The sequence below is a fragment of the Pyxicephalus adspersus genome, chromosome 6, assembly GCF_032062135.1.
Source record: "Pyxicephalus adspersus chromosome 6, UCB_Pads_2.0, whole genome shotgun sequence".
NCBI classification, from domain to species: domain Eukaryota; kingdom Metazoa; phylum Chordata; class Amphibia; order Anura; family Pyxicephalidae; genus Pyxicephalus; species Pyxicephalus adspersus.
Window position 1 is genome coordinate 21,572,615 of NC_092863.1, and position 25,520 is coordinate 21,598,134.

General features: G+C 38.7%; 1 protein-coding gene across 4 annotated transcripts in view; it reads left to right on the top strand.

Annotated features, from left to right (window-relative positions):
* The window catches only part of SOCS7 (suppressor of cytokine signaling 7), a 190,073-nt gene that overhangs the window by 144,588 nt on the left and 19,965 nt on the right, over positions 1-25,520 (top strand). For 3 of the 4 annotated variants that reach the window (XM_072414919.1, XM_072414916.1, XM_072414917.1), the window contains 2 exons: positions 3,534-3,669; positions 22,041-22,194. In XM_072414919.1, the coding sequence (XP_072271020.1) occupies positions 3,534-3,669; positions 22,041-22,161 (257 nt within the window). In that variant the 3' untranslated portion in view covers positions 22,162-22,194. The remainder of the gene's footprint in view (positions 1-3,533; positions 3,670-22,040; positions 22,195-25,520) is intronic. The other variant, XR_011921318.1, reaches the window with a different exon arrangement.

The window sequence follows — 25,520 nt, forward strand, 5'->3', positions numbered from 1 at the left end:
CTATATCAACTGCTATTCCACTGTCTACCTTTACTTCCTCCTAAAAAGAGAGTAAATTTGTTTGACAACTTTGGTCTTTCTTGAAGCCATGCTGACTATAACTTATAATTTTATTTTCTTGCAGATACTCCTCTATGTGGTTCTTTATCCAACTCTCTAGGACCTTTCCAACTATGGACATTAAACTAACGGGTCTGTAGTTACCTGGTAATGATTTTGCTCCCTTTTTGAAGATAGGAACCACATTGGCCTTACGCCAATCTATCGGTACCTTGCCAGTGACTAAAGAGTTTCTAAAAATTAGAAATAATGGCTTTAAAATAACTGAGCTCAGCTCTTTGAGGACACGTGGATGTAATCCATCAGGTCCTCGTGCTTTGTCAACCTTAATGTGTCCCAACTGTTTCTCAATCATGTCAATTCTGAGCCATTGTGACTCATTTAAGGCAGTGACATTGCTATTATGAATTTGGACTTGAGCTCTACCATTTTCCTTTGTGCAGAGATAAAAAAAAGTGTTTAGTAAATCTGCCTTTTCTTTATCCCTTTTCTTTATCCCTAGTTACCAACCCAGCGACATCCTTTAAGGGGCTTACATGCTCAGATCTAATCTTTTTGCTATTATTATATTTAAAAAAAATGTGTGGTTTGCCTTACTTTCCTTTGCAATCTGTCTTTCATTTTGAAGTTTTGCACATTTTATCTCCTTTTTACATCTTTTGTTATATTCTTTATAGTTTTCAAATGATGAAAGTGATCCTTCATTTTTTATATTTTTGTAATGCCCTTATCTTGTTCCTTATGGCTTTTTTAACATCAGCTGTGAGACACAGACTTTAATTTTAGCCTCCTAAACTTATTACCCATGATAATTTAGTAGATGCCCATCATGAACAAAATACTGAAATCTTCTGGATTAAATCTAAAATAGCTGATATGGAGGTTTGCTCTAGAAGAAAAAATATCAAATTCAGGAATCGCTGAAACAATTTCACCATCAGAATTACCATAATTTCTGCGATCTCTGTGTCATGCATTAATACCTTCAGCCATAGAATCAGATCTGATAATCAATAGGGCTCATAGAAATCCCAAAACCTAAAGAAAGGCCTAGACATGTGTTAGCTTGGATTCACTTTTTCCACATTAAAGAAAAAATAATGGCGGCTGCAATAAACCCAAAACATTTAGGTGAACCGTATAGGGGAATACAATTGTTTGCAGATTTATCTTCCCATACTATAGAGGATCGGAAAAAGCTAATGCCTATCAACAAAACATTGATAGAACGCAACATTTCCTATCAATGGGGATATCCTACTAAGTTGCTAGTTAGGTATAATGGGAAAACAGATAAAGTATCCCCTGTGGAAGGAAGCATGCAATTTGTGCTAGAAAGGCATCTTCATTTAAATGACACCATTAAACATCTTGAGAATCACAACCTAAAATTGCCTGTGCCCAAGTGTCTGTATTTATTCAGTTATCTACCTTGTTGATGGGTATGGTTGTTTTTTGTTTAAGTGTCACGCTTGGGGAGACAATGCCACTACGGTGAGCTAAGGCTTGCACAAAAGTGGTGAGAAGGGCCAAGGCACAGGGTCTAAAGGGCAACCAGGTCTTTTTCAGAGCCTTGAGGTTGCAATCCTTGGGCACATCAGGGTGGGCAGGAGGATACATGGTACCAAATCACACGGCAGAAGAATTGTCAAGGAAGGCCGGGGTCAAGGCTGGCCGCAAGCAAGAAAGGTCAGGTCATAAGCCAGGGGTCAAATACCAAGGATCCAGGAAATAGACACCAGTGACACAGGGACCGCTGCAGACACAGGAAACACAGGGGACACTGGAAGCAACAGGAGGCACAGGTGACACAGGAATATCCACAGACAGAGGGGAACACTGGAACAGCACAAAGGAATAGGCTGGAATAGACTGGGCAACAAGGGTTAACAGGAGCTGGACAGAGGAAACACTGATTTAAGCAACAAGTGTACAGGAACTAGTTCAGCAAAACTAGGGGCTCGGCACTAGTGGAGAAACATTGCACGAGCACGAATGCTGTGTCTGGGCTAGCTTAAATAACCATGATTAATGATGATTAGGATGATTGGAAGCCTGAAGAGGATTAGCTGCATGACTCTACACTGTTCGTTTCGTGTACAGTATACTCATTGGGAGAGCCAGTTGCAAGGCATTTTACACATGTCAGATAACTCTTGTCTGCTTATCATTTCAAGGCTACTGTGGGATGAAAATCTGATGTGTGTAAGGCGGCCATCTGATGTCGTCCATGAATCTGTCCTGTTGACCATAATGCAAGTAAAGGGGAGAGAGCGCAGCGGGTGCCACTTACTCATTTTCTCCCCTCCCCTCTCCATATAGCAGAACATAGCTGTATGTGCAGCGCTCATTAATGCATCTTTCAGTCTGCTGTCATTGGAGAGGATCGTGAAAGATCCTTTCCATCAACAAAAGTCTTAACATATGTTCGTAGCGGTCGGTAAACAGAGAAGTCAGTAAACGAGGACTACCTGTACAACCTTAAGTGTAGACAGTAATATTTAAGATAACTAATCATATTTATTAACACAGCAACCTGACATGGTTATTTTAGTTAAAATTATTGGCCATTCTTGTGCAATCTGCTTGTTCATATTAGTTGAGGAGTTGAGTTATAAATATAACCACTTAGACAGCAGCCAATTGCATTTTGGGTTATAAACTTTTTGAACATTTTGTCCAAACCCCTGGAGCAAGATAAATACCTCAGAAACTCTTTCTGTGATTTTTGCTTCTTTATTTCCAGTGACTGTTAGCCTAAAGTCACAACATTTTTAACCTTTTTTTTTACCGATCCAAGGTATGTGTTAATCAGAAGGAATAGTAAACCAATTACAGAATCCTTTACCTTAAATGGTAAAACTGATTTACTTTCACTGCAAGCATGCCCTGAGCGTGCTCCCTACTGGTATTCTATAATATATTATTATTATTATTATTAATAAACAGGATTTATATAGCGCCAACATATTACGCAGCGCTGTACATTAAATAGGGATTGCAAATGACAGACTAATACAGACAGTGATACAGGAGGAGAGGACCCTGCCCCGAAGAGCTTAATATAGGAGAAAAGCTTCATATTGCTACATAAACAAACCAGAAAGACTTGATAGATGAACCGACAGTAAGCAATAAAATGTTTTTTTTCCCTGCCCAGCTCTTCCTTTAAGCGTTATATGATTTTATCATGTATAGTGGAAAAACATTGTGTTTACTCTGCAAAATTATGATTGAGTGTGTTTTGGGAGTTTACTGACTAGAAGTGTCAGACGTATGGGTACCTCACAAGGCTTCATACTTATTTAAGCATATGGTTTACAGTTTGGAATGCTGAAAAATTACAAAAATTTAAAAAGGTGCATCCTTTTGCTCAGTCTAAAGAAGAATATGTTGCTGTTTTTCTAATGCAGCATCTAAAATCAAGCAGTAATTTAATTTAAGAAAGCCATTCTGTTTGATTTTTCTTTCAGGCCTTCCTCCTACACCAGTACAGTTATTATATCCAGTGTCCCGGTTCAGCAATGTGAAGACCTTGCAACATTTGTGCCGTTTTCGTATTCGGCAACTAGTCCGGATAGATCACATCCCAGAGCTCCCTCTGCCCAAGTAAGTTTAAAAAAAAAGAAAAAATATATATATATATATATATTTATATATATATATATATATACATACATACACACACACACAGGTGCATCACAATGAATTAGAATATCATAGAAAAGTTAATTTATTTCAGTAATTCAATTCGAAAACTTAAACATATATTCCATAGATTAATTACACACAGAGTGATATATTTCAAATGTTTCAATACGTGGACAGGGCTCCTTTTGCATGAATTACATTAGATAGAATTACATATAGATGCTCTATGGGGTTTAGATCAGGCAAGTTTACTGGGCAATCAAGCACAGTGATACCATGGTCATTAAACCAGGTGGTAGTACTTTTGACAGTGTGTGCAGGTGGCAAGTCAGCTTGTCAGCAGAGGGAAGCATGAAGTTCTCTAAAATTTTCTAGTAGACAGCTGAGCTTACTTTTAACTTGATAAAACACAGTGGACCAACACCAGGAGAGTGCATTAGGAGAGTGGCCACATCAGCACCTCCAAATCCTACTTGTCTTCATTGTGTCTGAGGTGGCAGTGTTCTTTCCATTACCTTATAGATGTGCACACCACCCAGCACTTTACGTTTTTGGGTGGTTACTGAAAAGTTACGTCACAATACAAAGGAGATTACTGGGTAGCTCCACACTATACTAATTCACTTTTAATGGAGATTTTTAACTAATATTTTCTGCTAATTTTGAATATTGTTACTTTTTCATTTGTGCACTGACATGCACTTCTGCATTCAGTTACTGCCACTTCACTGAAATCCAGCTCTGTATCCTTTGCACCTTTAAGCTAGCATAAATATTAAAAGATACTGTATGTTTAAAATGGAAAAGGTGTTTCTCTACATGTTGTTTGAAAGGGGAAGGAAGGGGGGACAGCAGAATACTAGATCTATTTCCATCTACTAGAAGGTTTGACACTAAGAGGAAGACTCCTTCCTGTGTGTCGTTATTCCACTGTACAGAAAGCCAGGCAGACAACCTTTGTATTCTGTTTGATTTCCTTTGGAGACTTGATGTCCTTCCTACTTGCTGCTGGTTTAAGACAAACATGGAAGATTTCATGCTGCTAACAGTTTATACCAGCTTCCTGAATCATGGAGTTGTACTGCTCCTAGGTCAGTATGTGCTAAGTGCCAAAACTTGGTCACCAAGAGTAGAGATTAATAGTAAACTAGAGGGAGGGTCACTAATGATAAAAAGAAAATAGTGGCCAAGCCTAGTTTATATAAGTAAAAAGAAAGAAAAGGGAGGAAAGCGACTTTTATTGCCAAAAAGTAATTAGCAGTGCCGAACTTTAGAGAATTTTGCTATGCTGTCTTATACTATGCTAAACACAAAAATAACAGATGTTAAATCTTGTCTCCATAACCAACGCATTTCCCCTATAAGGCTTTCTCAGAGGATTTAGCCGATAGATGCGTGAAAGTAAATTCAGAAATCAACCGGAATATTACATTCCAGTAGGATCTAATAGAACTACAAAACCATAAAATATGTGACAGTGAACCTATCGCACCACAATTTCTCCAGCAGTAAGCTGAATGGGAATCAGAAAACTTTGATTACTTATAAGGTTAAATACCAATAATTAAGTATACAATAAAAAAGATCCCAGTGATTTTCGCATCCAGTGGCACTGTAAGTATCTTTTATAGCTCTGGACCAAGTAAAACTAGATATATTTTTATCCAGTTTTTTGGCCCATATTTGCATATTTGTGGATAAAGAAAATTCCAGATTGCCCTTGAGTATATTGTAATACCTAGAGATACTATTCCTTTGTATAGTAGTTTCATGGAAATATTTACTTAGGCACATATCCAAGTGAATTTCTGACTGTAAATTGATTTTTTTATATAAATTCCTGAGTCTCAGATAGGTAAAATACTTACTATTGGGCAAATGATGCTCTGTTTGTAAATCAGAAAAATATTTGTTACCCGTATCAGTGAGTATGTGTCTAAACCCAAGAATATCACAGGCCACCCATCTTGATAAATTAAGTTGAGGAATAAACACCTCTAGGACCCTGATGTCATGGTGTATTATCAAAAATATATATATACTGAATATACTTTATATTTTAAATATATATAGTTTACCTTGCATACCAGCATGAACATGTATGGCACAATACAATTCTTTATTTTATTTTTTTACTTTAGATCCGCTTTAAAAAGATCCTTTTCCAGATTAAGGTTCACTTTAAATATTAAAAACAAATGAACATGCGCAAACTCCTGGCTCAAAAAGTTTTATGTATTATTGGCCCAATCACTCCACTAGCTGTGCATAAGTGTAACACCGACTTCCGGTTCCGGTGCCTCGCGAGCCGGCAACATGTAAGCTCGGCTCCTACTCACCTCCGGGATACCGCGATACAAAGCCGGCACTTCTCTTCCTCCCCCGCCCGCAGCTTACCGGTACCTGGATGGACCGGTTTCTGGAGCGCTCCTCTGTGTCAGCCAGCCAGGAATCTATGGGGAAAAAAGATAAGATCCGGGTCACGCCTTCTAAGATGGCCGCCGCTTCATCTTCCTCATGTGCATCCAACGCTGCTTCTTAGGTACAATCTGCTGATTTTCCTGATATCTCTCATCCTACACAAATTGCAGATGCAGTAGCTGCATTGCTTAAACCTACATTACAGGAAGCTATTGATGCTGCAGTACAGAAAAGCATTCAGTCTTTAAGGAAAGATTTAAGGGAGCAGCCTCAACGATTAGATAACGCTGAACAGCGGATCAATCTGGTTGAAGATGATGTTACATCCACCAGAGCTATTATTTCCACACTAGAGGCCAAAACGCAAGCACTACAGGATAAAATAGAAGACCTAGAAAATAGGTCTCGGCGCAAAAATCTGCGCGTTGTGGGTCTCCCAGAAAGTGTTAAACCTTTGCAGCTACTTCGTAAAGAAATGTCCAGCCCAGGACCAGTACTAGTGGCCTACTCTTACTACACCGATAAAATCCATATACTTCATGCTTTTCGCAACAAGCGCAATCTGCACCTTGAGGGGGCCTCCCTGCTTATATTTGCCGACTACTCTGCAGAAGTATCCCGCAAAAGGCGCAGTTTTCAGCAAGTCTGCTCCATATTATACCTTCACAAAATGCGTTTCACACTGGCTTATCCAGCGGTCCTCCATTTTTCTGATGATCAGGGGCGCAAGTATTCTCTCACCTCTGCTGAGGAGGCAGAAAGTCTGGGGCATGCCCCGTTATCGCCATCTACACCATCAGAAAAATGGTACACTTCCCCACCACGCTCTGAAGGTCAGTCGTTATCTCCGGTGTATTCTCCAAGGTTATCTAAGCAACCAGGACCGTCATCCACTAAGAGGATTCGTGACAACCACCGTTCTGAGCTGTTGTCCAAGGGAAGATAAGTTGAAAAGAACTTTTGCTCTGCTTTAAAGTGCCTTTTTTTTTTTTTGTTTCTTTTTGAAACTGCACCTTTATGATTCCCATTATGTGAGGTGTGAGCCTGCCTCCAACGATATTGTGATGCTTTTGATGATATCACTGACTTGGTTTGTTTGGTATTGCTTTGCGAGGAAAAAAAGGAAAGTCATTCTTCTGTATTGTCTTCCCCCTATGTTCTCCTGATGATCCCCCTTTGTTCTGTTATTGTTATCCCCGGAAACACTCATTTTATTTGGTCACACAGCCACTCTGAATAATGTGCCTTTATGTTTGGTTCACTCATTGCGGGCTATGTATGCTGAATGTGCTATTTACTATCCCACTGTGCTGGCGTGACTTTACGTCACGATTCTCCTCACTACTTGTACTCATCGTGCTGCTGTTATATTATAATTGGTTTGTTTCATATGTGAATAAGCCCTTTCTCTACATTCTATGCGAATAATTTCCTGGAATGTTAAAGGTTTGCGTTCCCCTAACAAACGAATGTCTGTACTTCGTCATTTAAAAAGGCTGAAGGAAGATATTGTATTGTTACAGGAAACACATTTAGGTGACAATGATTTTCAAAGAATGAACAAACTATGGGTTTGGGGAAGTTTATGGTACCCCTTCTGCAGACCGGAAAGCCAGAGCGATGATTGTGATCCATAGGTCTTTTCAGGGCAAGGTTAAAACAGTGCAAAGTGACTCTGCAGGACATATTCTGAAAGTACTTATACAACTCCATGAACACGAGCTGTCCATATATAATATTTATTCACCAAATTCACCGCCATCTTCCTTCTTTCAGGAAGTGTCCAGCTGGTTAGCTCAAGACCCCCCCCCTTAAAAAATAATAGGAGGTTAATTAAATTCGGTCATGGTGAACTCTGAAGAGAGGAGCTCTGGCTCGATCACATGTGACGATAGGCTCACACCTCACTCGGTGTTATCAGACTTTGCTAATGCTATGTCTTTAAATGATATTTGGCGACAGTATCATCCTCTAGAGCAACAGTATACGTTTATCTCTCAAGCCCATGTGGCTCAAGCTCGCTTGGATTATCTGTTTTGTACAGACGCCATTATGTATAGAATTGAGTCACCAGAGATTCATACGATGGTAATTTGAGATCACTCTCCTATCTCTCTTATGTTGAGAGATCAATACCCTAAGGGAGACTATGTACCCTGGCGCTTCCCATCCTATTTGGTCAAGGACCCTGAATTCTAGGGAGTATTACCATCTGCATGGCTCAGTATATAATGCTGCCCATAGAAACGAGCGGATACTGTTCTGGGAAGCAGGTAAGGCCTATTTGAGAGGTAGAATTACAGTATTTCTTGCCATATAAGACGCACTTTTTCTTCCCCAAAACTGGGGGGGTAAAGTTAGTGCGTCCTATACGACAAATGTGTTATAAAATAATTAAAATAATATACTCACCCGGTACCCGATCCTGCGTGTGTCTCTGGCTGCATGCAGCGTCTGTCTCTTCTCTCCTCTGCCAGCATCGTATCTTCTCCTGTCTGTAAAGCAGAGCGAAAGAAGCCGGCACAGCCCCAGCTGCTGTTCCCTGTCCTAACTGCCGTACAGTGGAAAAAAAGCACAGAGTGATCAGAAGGGGAATTTGAATGACACAGAGTGATCAGAAGGGAATTTTGAATGACACAGAGTGATCAGAAAGGGAATTTGAAAGGCACAGAGTGATCAGAAAGGGAGTTTGAATGGCACATGAGTGATCAGAAGGGGAATACCGGTATGAATGGCACATGAGTGATCAGAAGGGGAATAATCTTTCAGAATCTTTTTTTTTCTAGATTTTCCTCCTTTAAAATTGGGTGCGTCTTATATTCCGGAGCGTCTTATACGGCGAAAAATACGGTATCTCCTTTATGGTTAAAAGGAAAAAAGCTTTTTATCTGCACAACAGGAGCTTAGAGCAGCACAATAGGCACTAACAGACAACCCCACCCCGAGTACTAAACAAACATGGTATAAATCTAAACGTAAATTTGACTCTTAGCTTTCCCAATATGAGCAGCTGAAGTGCAAATATGGATCCCTGGAATTTCACAAATATGGCAATAAATCAGCCAAAATGTTAGCCAACCTAGTTCGTACTGGGTATAAACCAACCTTTATTCCAAAACTGCGCTCACCCACGGGTGCTATGGTTACTTCGCCTAAAGAAGTGAACCATTGCCTAGCCCAATATTTCCAGAATTTGTATTCTTCCCCAGAGACGGATGTTCAGGCTGGGACAACATTCCTGTCAGAAGTTGACTTACCCCGATTACAACAAACTGATATAGATGCTCTAAATGCCCCTATTACTAAAGAACAGATCCTGATGACTATTATTAACTTGAAAAATGGAAAAGCTCCAGGTCCTGACGGATTCATCACTGAGTTTTTTAAACTACTGAAAGATGAGGTGGTGGATAATCTGCATGCACTTTATTCTGCTCTTTGGGACAATGGTGTGTATTTTTGATCCGGTCAAGAAGCATTCATAAAGCTTCTCTTGAAAAAAGATAAAAATCCCTGTGATCCGGAATCATACCGCCCCATTTCCCTAGTGAATATAGATGCGAAAATATTGTCCAAAATTCTTGCAGATAGACTGGCTAAATTATTACCATCTATTATTTCCCCTTCCCAAGTCGGTTTTGTTCAAGGCAGAGCAGCAATGACTAATATTTGAAAAGTATTGGTGGCATTGGAGATTGCGAAACGACAACCTGACCTAGACTTGGCTATTGTTGCGATAGATGCGCACAAAGCTTTTGACACGGTAAACATACCATGGCTTTTTACTGTACTTAGACATATTGGACTTCGGGGTTCATTCCTTTAATTACTGAAGGCCATGTATGCGTGTCCAATAGCCAATATACATACACCCGGATTTTTATCCAATCCCATTGCCCTCCATAGAGGGACTAGACAGGGGTGCCCTTTATCCCCTCTCCTGTTTAACCTTGCACTGGAGCCGTTGGTCAGACACCTAGATAATACCCCTTTTTTACACGGCATAACGGTTCATACTACCGAATTACGAACTGCTTTTTTCGCAGGCGACATCTTAATCTTTACATCTAATCCCAGACTTGATAGTAATACTATCCAAACTGTGTTTCGCACTTTTGAAAGTTTTTCAGGGCTGAAAATAAATTTTGAAAAAAGTGAGATATTATCTCTGGCCAGGTCTGCGGAGGTTGTAGAGAGCTGGAGGGCACATGTGCCGTTTAAAGTGGCAACGCACTCTAAAGTGTATCTGGGACTCCGCAATGGCCATCTGCCATCATCTCTATACACATTGAATTACCCCCCCTTGATAACCAAAATACAAAAAGAGTTCAGAATGTGGGAGCAATTGCCCTTGTCATTCCTAGGCCGATGCCACCTAGTGAAGATGATGTCTTTCTGAAAATTGCTCTATCTAATGCAGACATTACCCCTTCTACTGACCCATGTTGATGTTAATGCTCTCAAGGGCTTTTACGAAATTTCTGTGGATGGGCAAACGCCCAAGAATTTCGCTGACAAAATTGTACTTGCCCAAGACTGAAGGAGGCGTAGGCTTTCCCAATATAAGACTTTACAATTTGGCCTGTTTGACCAGACATGTTGTAGACTGGCTTAAGGGGACGTCTTATTGCTCCAATGTACTTCTAGAAAGTGTGATGTCATATCCCTGGGACCTCCGTGCTCTAATCCATTGTAGATTTTCTGTAATTCCGGCTTTTCTGCGACATAATATATTAATTAGAGATACGGTGGTTGCATGGAAGGTGACTAGACAGCGGTTCAAACTACCAGTTGGCCTATCTCAGTATCTGCCCATTTGTGGTAACCCTATGTTTCCGCAGGCACAAGAACACGCAGCATTTAAATTATGGAAACACAAAGGCCTAGTATACTGTGTATACTTTAGAGATCTCTTCCAAATGGAAGATCTGGCTAAACTTTCCTTAATTGATTTACAGGTTAAGTATGATATCCCACGTTGGGCACTTCATCCATTGTACTACAACCAGGCTATGTCCTATCTTAAATCTTTGGTGCTACACTATGCAGAGCTGTTTCGCCCTAATGGCTTTGACAAGCTCTTGTCGCTGTCTCCTCCGAATATCTCTAATATACACGCATACATGCTGCCTATTTATATAAAACCCTTATCAGTTTCCAATGTGAAAATGTGGCAAAAGGATTTTCCAGATCCAGACATAGTGGATAGTGCTATACAGGGTTACCTAACGGTTAGGAAGAGTATAATTAATGAGGTATGGCGGGAATCCCAATTTATGCTTCTACATAGGGTCTATAAAGTGCTTAGGCCTTCAACATCTACCCCGCAACCCAAGCGATGGCATTTTCAATGTCCCAAATGCAATTGTAATAATGCCTCTTTATCACACCGCTTATGGTTCTGTCCAAATATTACCTGCTTCTGGCATCAAATACTTAAGTTGATATCCAATGTTACTGGTCATCCAATCCCAAATACTCCCTCCCTGCTGCTGTTTGGTTCCTGGGATGGTATAGCCATGGACACTATACCACACTCTATACGTACATGGTCTAATATTTGCCTTTTAGCAGCCAGGCGTGCAATTATGCACAATTGGATACAACCTCTTCCACCCACATTGGAACAAGTCCTCTCTTCCCTAAAAGTCTTGTTTCACAGAGAGATGTTGGATGCTCAACTACAAGGCGATGACTCCATAACTCGCTTTTGGCAATAGTGGTACCACTTTATGCTTTACGGTTTCGGAAAGTAAATCGATTCTCTAACTGTTCCAATACTCCACATGGTACATCACAAATATAATTGGCTGATATACCGCGTGATATATCACAAATATAACTGGCTGATTATGTGATTGTTTTTTGTTGTTGTTGTTTTGTTCCCCTACTGGTTAAAGATGTTTGGTTGTATATGTACAAATGAAAATTAATAAAAACAGTTTAAAAAAAAAAAAAACAAACCTGGAGACTCCAACATTTAATTCAACAAAATTACCCCTGCCAAATCCACACCAAGTAACTAGTTGCCGAGTAACTAATAGTTGTAAAATTCAACAATACCAGTAACATTGAAAATTCTTCAATATATGATTTAAAACAAACAACACAACATAACATGCAATCCACGTATGCATAAATAATCTTCATGAATTATATGGAGGACAATTCATGCATATGTGGTTTTGTTGTGCTATTGTTTGTTTTAATTTTTAAATTAAAGAATTTTCAATGTTATTGGTATTGTTGAATTTTAAAACTGTTAGTTACTCGGCAACATAGTCATATGTAGTATTAATATTATTATTATTTGTAACACAGGACTTTGCTAAAATGCTGCTAAGCTTTAAAATAAGTGCAACACATTTTGTGTAAACTGTCATATTTTAGTAGGTATTTTTTTGCACTGAAATATTCTGAAATATTACATGGTTTCTTAAGTACCCAGTAACATGTTATACCCAAATATTGATCTGAGTAAAAATGCTAGATAAAAATGAGGCAGCCTTTGTCAAATATTTGTCAAGTGACATGTAGCAGCCACTCTACAAAAAGGACTGTATATTTACATCCCCTGAAAGTTAGAATTTTAACAAACACTAGAAATCAGGATACTGGCTACAGGGAAAGAAACAAGTATATGCTTTCAATCTATAAGAATATACATAAAAAGAAGTTCTACCTAAGGTGCAATATGACTCACCCAACGAGAGATAGCAGAGAGAGAGAGCAGCAACCCCCCCACCTGACTTGGATAATTTCTCACGGGACACCTGAACATCCCTCACGGCACACTAGTGTGCTGCGGCACAGTGGTTGAAAATCACTGCTTTAGAGAATGGCTGCAGACATTGTTTCCTTCCCTATACTACCAACGTGATAATAAGTAAGTGTTTTTTATTTTTTCATTTATGTCCAACTATTACTATTCTGATTCAACTAATTAGTTAATTTGGTCAAAAATCCATAAACTTAAATATTTTCTTTTTATTTATTTGTTGCACAACTGACCATCTTTAAAATTATTTTTAAATATGGATCCAACGTTTTTTTGGGCCAAGTTCCTTATTTTCTGGAAAGTGAACTCTTCTTCCTAGTGATGAACTAGATGACAACAATCCTAGTTTACCATCCGCTATACGCCCAGTGGCTTATTCAGATGAAATCCCAGTGCCAGTTTTCTTTATACTAAACTCTCTTGAAGAACATGAATATGGTGATGAACTAGATGACAACAATGATGAAAAGTTAAAAATTAAAGAGGACACTCTTTGTAAGGGATTTGATCAGCATGAGTTGAATGATTTGGCACATGATTTGGGACTATCGAAGAAGGCTTCAGAACTCCTAGCATCAAGACTCAACTGAATGTAGACTATTCATCGATAGCTCAAAGCGGAGCTTAAAGTGTGTCCTCCTTAGCAATGGCAATATATTTGGGCCAGTCCCAGTTTGCCATTTAGTTTCTCTATGTGAGGACTATGCAGACATAAGGAGAGTCACTGAGTTGTTGCAATATCACCAACACAATTGGGTCATCTGTGTTGACCTTAAAATGGTATGCTTCCTTGGTCAGCAACGTGGATACACCAAGTTTCCCTGTTATCTGTGCATGTGGGACAGCAGAGCTCGTGAGAGGTATTGGGTGGAAAGGAAGCCATTGTCAAGGACTTTCTTGGAAACACACAAGCAAATAATTACACAGAAATTGTCCAGAAATTCTTAGAGAGCTACAAAATGCTTGGTTGCAATATGAGCATCAAGGTGCATTTTCTGCATAGCCATCTTTCTAACTTCCCAGAAAACCTTGGTGCAGTCAGTGATGAGCAAGGTGAACAATATCACCAAGATTTGAAGGTCATGGAAGGACAGTATCAGGGTAGATGTAAATATGATGGCTGACTATTGTTTGTTGGAGCATCTGGTAGGATTGTCTTAGAAGATAACACTCCAGGGAAAGCTATAGGCGTAAATTTTTACCTTAACTGCTTACCCGATTGATTTTCAAATGTTTTACTGTAAAAAAAAGTCATAGAGTAACAATAAATGCTTTGTATGACCAAAAGAAATTTAAATAAACAGTACATTCAAGTTATTATTTCATTATGTTGTCATTGTATGTAAAATTTGTATGTTTTTTGACAAAAATGTACCCTGTATTGTAAAAACTGGATGTGATAGCAAAAAACTGGGGTCATTTCTGGATTCACCACCCAAAAATTAGTAAAAAAAACAAGTGTAAGATCTAACTCAACAAAAAATGCGTTCCACGGTGTTATCTAAATTATTACCCTAATTGGTAGCTCCTGATCATATGAGCTCTATTAATGGTCGTCAAGTCCCAGATGACACTAGAAGAGTGATACATCTTTTACACCATGCATTTACCCACCGAATCTTCACTGTATTCCTGTCACTTGATGCTGAAAAAGCATTTGACAGGGTGCACTGGGGATTCCTTTGCAAGGTTCTTCTTAATTTTGGAATTTCTGGATGGGTACATTCTGCAATTATGATGCTGTAGTCAACGTCTTCAGTCAGGGATGCAATAGAGGGCATGCTGTCTGACACCTTCAAAATCACAAATGGCACCAAGCAAGGATGCCCTCTATTGTCTTTAATTTTCGCGTCCTTATGGATCTTTTTACTCATACAGGTAGTCCTCACGTTAAGGACATCCGACATATGAACCACTCCTAGATATGAATAAGGCTTCCCTGCACGCTCCTGTCCAGGATGGAGGCTTGAAGAGAGTGGAGGGGACGGTTTGCATGACTTGCAGAAGAAATTTTTTGCTAAACACAGCTGAGGTTGTGGCTGATCTTAAGAGCTGAGCTGATCTGTAACATCTTATAACTTTTTAATGACCAAGACAAACTCTGCAGCTGTTTCTTTTTGCATCAAAGCACAGTTTGCTCCAGAAGTTATTGAATGTCTAGGCTCCATAAAGTTTTTTTTTTTGCTTTGTTTGTGATTAGCGCACAGTGAGGATTTTATAATGTAACTGGCACCATGCTGCCTAATAATATGTTGAGACAAACATCTGTCCTAATTGCATTTATTAAAATAATGTACCTTTTCTGACCTACATACAAATTTAACCTAAGAACAAACCCACAGTAACCTGGGGACTAACTGTACTTGTTTTTCTAATCCCCTACACATAGCTAATGCCTACTGCAAATTCTTTGCCTTACTATATGATCCAACAGTCCTCAATCTACTGATAAAACAAATTGATGACTTTCTAGCTCAAGGTATTTATCACTTGAACAATTACAAACATTATTGGCCCCTTTCACTCCTAAGTAAGTTACACAAAATTATTGACGCTCTCCCACTCCATAAATCACCTAATATTGACGGATTTATCAATGACTTTTATAGGACTTTAGAAATATTCCAACCCCTTATTTAATTAGAGCTTTTCATCCTGCAGCCTCCTCTGGGCTTTCAAAATCACAAATGGCACAAAGCAAGGATGCCCTCTATCATCTTTAATTTTCACTGCCCTTATGGAACCCCTGACTGAACATTTTCACATCTCTTTGAATATATATATAATATAATATTCTTACAAAATCAGTCTATTTGTGGATGATGTGATTTTCATTCTCTCCAATCCCCTCACTCTCACCTAGTTGTTCAAAGACATTAGATAAATTTAGCTTACTCGTGTATTACAAATATAATGCTCATAAATCTCAAATCCTTCTAGTCCATATACCTCTTAATGTGAAGTCTTGCTTAGCTAATCATTTGTCCTTTTCATGGCAAACTAAAATCAACTACCTAGGAATTACATTACTGGATAACCTGGATCTCCTTTTTTACCTAAATTATAAATCCCATCTCCAAACAGTCCCACAAGATTTAAAGCTCTTACCCACAATTGGTTTGTCCTATTTGGGGTAGTTTTGCAGCTTTCAAAATGTATATTCTCCCTGAACTTCTTTATCTAGTTTGCAGTTTCCATATAAAGCTCCCACAATTCCTCAACACATTACAATCCTCTTTAAACTTAATTATTTGACTATATAAAAAAGTACTTTTCATACTTTGTTATTTCTATTTCAAGAATGGATCTTTACCAGGATTGAAATCATTTGATACCAAATAGTAAAAAAAATAAGAAATTCAGTCAATGTTTGCTAGATCACCCAGGTTCAATAATGAAAGTGTTTCTTCTCCAGCCTTGGACAACTTAAATGAATCAGACCCAATATCTCCATCCTAATAGATATTTTACAGATAACTACCCCTCTCTCAACCTTCAAGTATGAAACAAACACAATATCTATTATATTCAACAATTTTACCATGACATTTATTACGATACAAATTGAATTCAATCTGTCTGCTCCCAGTATTTTGGTAATTTTGTAATAGTATTACATTAGTATAACTCAACAAGCTACCCAAATCACAAATTGATTCATGGATGGTATCTCACCCCTTACAAACTCTTCAGAATTTTTCCTAGCCAATCACCCTTATGTTGGAGGCTATGTGGTGAAACAGGGTCACTTCTTCACATTCTTTGGCATTGCAAAAAGTTTTAATCATTCTGGAGGTGTCTTCAGACTGCCATCGTAACTGACCAACTCACCAATTGATAGGACTCCAGATTTAGCCATTTTTCATATCTGCTAAAATACCATTCCATGATTCCCCTACTATGTCTACCCTAATTGCAGATCTAAATCTTCAATGCCTATAAGAAAGACTGTTTGCTATCACAAGACATAAACTATCTTGTTTCCAATGAGATTGAAGTTCTCGGTTATAACATCCAACAATACATTGTTAACCCCCTAGCGGTAATCTAGTGGTGATCCCCCTAGTGGTCATCCCCGGAATTTGCTATTGCTGCTCGCATGTGCAGTGAGATGTGAAGCACAATGCAGAAGTCCTGCATTGTGCTTTGCATCTCTCGGGAGATGCAGAGCAGCAGCAGCTCCAGCGTCTGTGTGAGGCAGGCGGGACACCCCACTCTCATCACCCGGGAGTCATCTTCCGGGCGATGTGAGTGGTGATGTATTTGGGGGGGGTCTGGGAGGGAAATTTAAAAGCAGATTACAATGTAATCTGCTTTTAAATGGTTTTTGCAGTACAAAAACACCACACAACATGAAATAAAAATAAAAATACATTTTTATTTTATATTTTTTTTAAGTAAACATTTTGTCTATTAGGCCAGCTAGCACCGGCATTATAGGTGGGCTTTTATAGGCTAAAAATCTACTGAACATTGGGCTGTGCATTAAGATATTTGAGGCATAAAACTAACTTCTCACGAGTGTTGAAATCAGTTTTATCACTGTAAAGGTTTGGGCTTTTGGAGGGTTTTTGAAAAATTTCTTTAGCAGAGATTATATATATATATATATTTCCAGTGTTTTCCCTTTTTTTTTACATACTTGCAATGTGCCTTTGAACTAGCCCAGAACGGTCAATTCTCTAGCACAGCCTTTTTTTTTTTTTAAACCTTTTACCGCCCAGAAAAACACATGAAATAATTTGGGGACAAAAAGCCTCAAATTGGTTGAGAAAGAAAAGAAAGAAAAATAGTATAAAATACCACTTTTATATCAGAGCACCTTTTCTGTTTGTTCACCACAATAATTAGAACTAATATAGTGTTTCCTAATATTAGGTATGTGTATTATTTTTTTTTTGATGGGACAGATAATGATTTATAGTTTTGTCACAAAGAAGGAAAAGTTTTAAAATATATATATATATATATATATATATATATATATATATATATATATATATATAAAATAAAGGAAAACACCTACATGTTTCTTTGCAAAGGATTGGAATGTTTCTGAGTGTAACCTCACTCATTCAACCTCCTGAACTAGGAACTAGAATACAGCATTCGTGAAGTGCAGGAAAGAGCGGAGCAAATGACTTCATCTTCAAGCTCCAGAATTGAATTAAAAGCCCAAATTTACTCAAGAAACCTAAAGGTTCATGTTGACACTTGATGGTCGTTTTAGTCCTGCTACCAGTTTAGTGAAGCAAAAATCAGGGACTCAAGCAGCTAATGAGGATTCAGTCAACCTCATGTTAAAGGTGAAAAAAGCTGAAATATGGCTGCTATAGGTACATTGCAAATAGGTATAAAGAAGGGCACAGAAAGCAGGGTTTTTGGGCAAAATAAATTGGTGTATTTTACGTAGGTTTTATTCAATTCGTATAACAAACAGTAAAAACATAACAAGTTTCGGAAAAAAAAAAACATACAATTTTGTGGCAAGGTAGATACAGGACTAATGATCTAGACAATATTGATCTTATAGCATTTTTGCTTGAATATTCATGATGTGATGTGATGGCCCCGGCGTGTTTTGCCCGTATTGGCTTCTTAAGAACACACAGTCATGGACAGTTACTGCATACAAAGATGATAATAATACGTATAAGCTAATCAGTATTTACATCTTTCACAAGGTGGTAATAAAATATATGTACACATTTATACAAACTATGTAAATAAGGTAAATATTGCAATATATTCATGACCAGAATATATTGATACATACATGTATTTCTGTAGTAATAGGGAGATACAGGCTGGTAACTGGTAAGAGTTACCATCCAGTTTAAAAGAGCATATTTGTGGACATAGGAAGTAAAACTAGGGTCGGAGCCGCAGTGGGGCTTCCTTTTATGTTAAGATAGGGGCTACATATGAGAGGAAATATATTTTTGTTTAACCCCCCTAGCGTTCTAATTCTGTCAGTTTTTTGATGCAAAAAAAAGATCCTAATTTTTTTGCATAGAAATTTTTGTTTATATTGTGGGCCTGTAATTCTTAGGATTAACTCCCGGGTAAGATAATTATATTTATTTGTTATATTTAAATCATAAATTATAAATAATAATTTTAAAAAATAATGAAATAATAGACAACAATGTAATCTTAAAATAAAAAATAAAATTTCAAATGTACTTTTATTTTTATTTCATGTTGTGTGGTGTTTTGTTACAGTAAAAACCACAATGTAAGCTGCTTTTAAATTTTCCCGCCCAGCCACACCCCCCAATGCATCACAACTCGCATCACCCGGAAATGTCACATCCTCCCGGATGATGCGAGTGGGGATGTCCCACCCGCCTCACCCAGACGCTGCTGCTGCTGCTGCTGCTGCTGCTCTGCATCTCCAGGGAGATGCAAAGCACAATGCAGACCTTCTGCATAGTGCATCGCATCTTCCAGGAGATGCAAACAGCAATAGCAAATTCCAAGGGTGGTGCCAGCAACTCATTTGCAATATCCTGAACCTGATATTTTCTAACTCCATTACGGTCAACTATAAATGGGATAAAAGATGCGTTCTCTCTGACCCCTAGGGGCTTTAGCTAAGTGTGACTGCATTTGTTCCCATATTCATAGTAGGATCATCTGCAGTGTGCTAGCATAGGTTTGGCCTTGTCAAGGCACAGAGTCGATAATTGAGACCTCAGAGAGATCAATTTATGGGTCAGTTCCGTTGTTGGGTCTCTTTTGCACTTTTTCTAGTTCCCTGATACTAGTGAGTAGGTTCAAAATTTCTTGCTGCCTAGCCTTCTTAAGTCTAGCCCGTGTTTATTTTGATGCCCCCTATTGACGGCCTTGTGGGCTTCCCAGACTACTACGGGATTACTGTCCTGCGTGATGTTTTCGGCAAAGTATTTAAGTAATTCTCTTTCAGTCTCTTTTGTCACCACCAAATCCTTTAGGAGGTTTTCGTTAAGTTTCCAGTTCCAAAACAAGTTTTCGTGAGCTGGATGTCTAGGAGCCATTAATTCTATGCAGGTCAGCTTGTCTAACCCAGAAATAATCAATTCTGGAATAAGTCAGGTGAGGGTGTGAAAAGAATGTATTGTCCCTTTCACTGGGGTTAATAATACGCCAGGCATCTAGCAATTGGTGTTGAAGTAGGCTTTTTTTAAGCCGTTTACCCCCTCTGGGAGTACCTCCCTGCCCAACACTAAGACACCCTCCCTGAATTCCTCTAGATGTTCCAGAGTAGACCTCAGAAAGGATTCCTGGCTGGTCGAGGGTAGGTATACAGTAGCCAAAGTAACCATTTGCTCTCCAAACAGACGTTTCACACAAAGATACTGCCCCTCTCCATCTTTGTACATAGCACACAATTTCCACGAACAGAAGGAAGAGCGCAAAATAGACACTCCCCTTTTTTTAACATCTGGTGCACATGAATGATACCCAGTAGGGTAGTGATGGTTGCGTAAGGAAGGCGTATATTTACCTTTTTAAAATCTGTTTCCTGTAAGAAAGCTATCTGAGCCTTTAAACTGTATAATCTCGCTAATATTGCTGTACACTTCTCTGGAATATTCAAGCCCTGTACATTAAACGATAGTACCTTAGTTATCTCCATATCCGATGGTGTGGAATTTGACATTAAATGGTCAACAAATTAACACCAAAATGAACAAACTAAAACAAAATACAATAAGATGTAAGATGTTACAGGGAGGGGTGGGAGAATATATCTGGGAAGTAGGGGAATTTTGGTGAGGGAATACTAAGATTGTATTCAGTTGCAGGAACTGCGCTGGTAGTCCTAATTGGGGTAACGTAGACAACCAATGGCAGGGCTCCCGCCCAAGCTACATTTACACCCAGTAAAACCAATATGAACACAGGGGCACTGGCAAATATACAGCTTGTGTCCCTGGAGGTTGGGGATTGGCTAGATCCCCTCACTCAGAGCATTGAAAGAGCAAAAAGAACCTACCCTGAAAATAAGACCGAGTGTGTTTTTGGAAGCCCAAAAAAATATAAGACAGTGTCTTATTTTCGGGGAAACACGGTATGTTCTGTTCAGCTTATGGTTGATATTCTCTACCTTCCCTACTAACTCAGTATTTCATGGGTTAAGGCTTTCAGTACATTAGCCAGTGTATGTTTTTACTCTGCTGCCCTACCTATCACAAAAGGGAACCTGGAAGACTGCAGTGGAATCTGTGGAATGTGTCTGACCAGCAGGTGGAAAAAACAAAATGGCAACTGATCTACACAATCTAAAATCAGATTCTAAGCAAGGTGCATATGGAATGCGTGTCACGCAACAAACAATACAGAGCTTTCCAGCACACATTTCAGCCATCACTATTTCAACTATTTATGTTAGAAACTGAGGTTTTTGGTGGAAACATTTGCAAATATATGTGAAATCCACACAAAGCAGAACATAAATAGTTTAAACAGTAGTTTTTCTTTTCTTTGGCTGGAATAAGTATGTTGGGAATTGTTTGTTTCTAACAAGCAAGATCAGTGTGGACGTGTATGGGTTGAACTGCATTAAAATTGCATTGCACTCCAGACTGTTTGTGCAGCTAAAGTACACTTGTTCCTAGATGAAGAAACATACAGCTGCAGGGGTTAAGAAGTGTTTTATTCCTGTTGAAAATGTTATTACTTAATCCTAATACATTTCCACTTAAGGTAGCTTTCCCTGCATACGCCAAACTAATGACATGCTAAATCTGCTTTTTTTTTTTGTTTTGTTTTGTTGTTTTTTTGGCTAGGTCCGGCCTTGCTACATGGGTGTAAAAGTGTGTTCTTTAAAAATACTAATGCTCTTACCCATTCTCATTCTGACGCTTGACTCCAACATCCTTTAGAAACCATATATTTTTCCCTGTCCTCACTCTGTCCAGATATTCATTATTTGGCCTGCTTGGCACCACAGAAGCAATTTCTAAAACTAGTCTGGGTCCCTCACTCATGCACACTGCAAGTTCCGATCATTATTCATTTGTATTATTTCTTCCTCTTCTGAGCTCCTCCTTCATTCATTTTTGAAAATGTGGAGTTTAGGATAGATTTCAATGGTATTAAGTTGTTACATTAATGTTCCCTATTTTTTCCTGCTCTTTTCCAGGCCTCTTATATCATACCTTCGCAAGTTTTATTACTATGATCCACAGGAGGAAATATATCTTTGTTTAAAAGAGGCACGCCATGTTTCCAAAATGGAGTTTGGTACTGAAAATTCTACGTAGCAAAACTATTGAGATTGTTTGTGCTGGATGCAGGTAAATATACACTTAGCCAAGCATTGTTGTACTCTGTAAAGGATTTGACTTTTCTTTTTCCTTACAATGTACTGGGATTTATAGTACACTCACTGTAAAATTAATTTCTTATGAAAACATACTGTGATTTTTACTGGCTGATCTGTTTCTTTTAATTTTCTGTCTGTGGACTTCCTGGTAATGTCAATGATACCGATACATTTACTGATATATTTAGGCTTAGTGACACGTTTGCTCTTTGTAAAGCACTGTAAGTCAGTGATATATAAAGACTTGATTTTAATGAAAAGGCTAGTTGTGCTTATATAACAGTTTTAAAATATATATATATATTGGAATATTGTACAGGGCTGGAATATTCAAGCCCTGTACATTAAACGATAGTACCTTAGTTATCTCCATATCCGATGGTGTGGAATTTGACATTAAATGGTCAACAAATTAACACCAAAATGAACAAACTAAAACAAAATACAATAAGATGTAAGATGTTACAGGGAGGGGTGGGAGAATATATCTGGGAAGTAGGGGAATTTTGGTGAGGGAATACTAAGATTGTATTCAGTTGCAGGAACTGCGCTGGTAGTCCTAATTGGGGTAACGTAGACAACCAATGGCAGGGCTCCCGCCCAAGCTACATTTACACCCAGTAAAACCAATATGAACACAGGGGCACTGGCAAATATACAGCTTGTGTCCCTGGAGGTTGGGGATTGGCTAGATCCCCTCACTCAGAGCATTGAAAGAGCAAAAAGAAAACAAAAACAAGAGAGCAAAAATGTAAACAGCAGGCATGGGCATAAGCATTAGGAACCTTCCAATATAAACATATCATTAAGAGACATATCATACAAATCAAAAAGGCATTAAAGTGTAGAAAACTGGGTCAACAGACCCATCTGCATATGGACAAAAACCATACAGTAGGCCAGCAGGTGAGAAAAAAAAAAAGGAAAAAACACCCAAGGTAGCAAACAGTAACAGTTGGTATGGTCTAACCCATCTTGTTGCAGTCAGCGGTGAGCATGAGCATGCTTACTTGGGGATACCTTTAATCACTTCAATGTCCACAAAATTTATTAGTCCTGTAGTGGTAACTATCCGTCCCAACAGAGGGATACCAGGCGCGCTTGTGGTGATTCCCTGAATGGGATGAAAAACCTGCACAAATACTATTAGTCTTTGGCAAGGTTACAATAAAATTGACTTTAAATCTCTTTACTTGTGTTCAACTAGAAGGCACTCTCTTAGTTTGTCCTGGATCCACAATAAAAGTTTTCTGGGAAAATTCCTGGGAAATTTTAACAAAAATTAACCTATTCAACTCTGTCTTGCTTTTATCTGCAAATATAGGGGTATTATTCACACAAAACAATACAGGAGTACCCCCTATTCTGAAAATAGACTGATTAACCTCCTGGGTGGTAACCCCAAGTGTGACTCGGGGTAGAAAAAAGATGCTAGGAGAGGTAACCCCGAGTCACACTCAGGGTAGGTAAACCTAAAGAAACAATAGTAAATAAAGAGCTTCCCTTATCCTCCAGCATCCTGTGTCATCCTTTATGTCTTCTCTTTTCCTTCTGCTGGCTTCCTCTGCACCCGATGAGTCACCGGGGAGTTCCCGGTGACGTTGGTGCGTGTGGACGCTCCATTCAGGGAGTGGCTGGAAATTCAAATCTATTTGTATTGCATTCAATACAAAATAACTATTGAATGCAATACAGTGGATTTACATGTGTAAAAGCAGTACATTGTCTTTCATGAATATTTATTTTACAGTATAATAGGAGGAGTATACTATTTTTTTTTTAAACATTTTTTAATTTATTACTTTGACATGATTTTGTGTTTCAAACTTTAATATACTATTATATTATACTGTAAAATACATTTTCATGAAAAACAATATACTGCTTTTAGACATATAAATCCGGACAGAAATGAACCGCCCAGGAGGTTAAAAAAACGTCCTCTAGTGTTTATGTCAATTTCCACTCAGTATTACCGTTCCTAAAGTCCGTTGTGTCAGTTTTACTGCACAAATGTATAGGATGCTATTTGGCCTGACTCCAATCTTCTGTCTCAAAATCTTCTAGTCTGTCTGAACATCCTTATCAGAAGAGACTCAGTTTCTGCTTTCGGTCTGTTGTTAAGTATTTGTAGGGATTTTGTAGGTTGTCCCTCCATTGCCCATAATCACGTCCTCTTATCTTCCTTATTTTTCTTTCAGCAGGCCGTTCATCCTTTCAAATAATTCTGCTGCTTGCAGTGTTAATGTTAACTGTACCTGTTCTCCTCTGCTTTTAAATCTAAAGCCCTTTATGATGCCGCAGGTCATCATATATTATGGTGGTCTCCACCCCGGTATCGACTAATGCTCTTACAGTTTAAACATTTTTATTTTTCCGATGACTCTCTAATTTTACATAGAGCCTTTCAACTCCAACATATTTTACCAGGGCTTGACCTGTTTCCTATTGGTCATATGAAGGCTGCTTGTCATCCATCTCAATCAGCTTTTCTGGCAGGTTTTCCTCCCTTGGCCCTGACTTTGGCTGTCTCATAGAGAATATTTGTCAGATCCTCATATTGGCCAAAGCTTTACTAATGTCTTGGCAGGGGTAAATCTCTTCAAACTGACCTCCTTGATTTCTCTATGTATAGGGCAGGTAAGAGAACTGTTCAAAAGGGTGAGCAGAGGGCAATGCACCTCTCCTCAGAATGGGCCTGGCAGCTGCCTCGTGCTTTTCTGTTTATACATCTGCCATAACACTGCTGTCTCTTGCCCATCTATTTTCTCCAAAGGAACACCATCTTTTAACAGCACGGTGAACATATTATTCCTGGAAACTCTAGGTTTTTTCCCCACCCTTATTTTCTTAGGATGAGGAATTTGTGCGGTATGCACCTCGTCTCTGTCAATGTTAATACCAACTGCTCTGTTCTCATACAGGCGCACCAGCCAGGTGATATGATTTTGTCCTGGCCGTTGCCTGCACCTATCATTGATATCTGTCACTTCCTGTTGGGTAAAATCCTTTACATAATGTCTCATTCTTTCTGTTCTTCACCTATTTATTGGTAGGGTCTCTGCCTGGGGGTATGGAGGTGGGTCTCCATCAGTACAATCCCAAATGTCTCCATCCCACCTGTCAGTGTCCCAATCTTTCTCTACTTCTGTGATTACTAAATGTACCTTCTGACTGTTAACTTTCTTTCCTCTTCTACTTCTGTGTTTTTACCCTGCTACACATACAGAGGGTTTCGTGCCCACTCTCTGTAGAGAGCCATATTTCTGTTTTTTTTTTTTCTTGCAATTGCTGGGG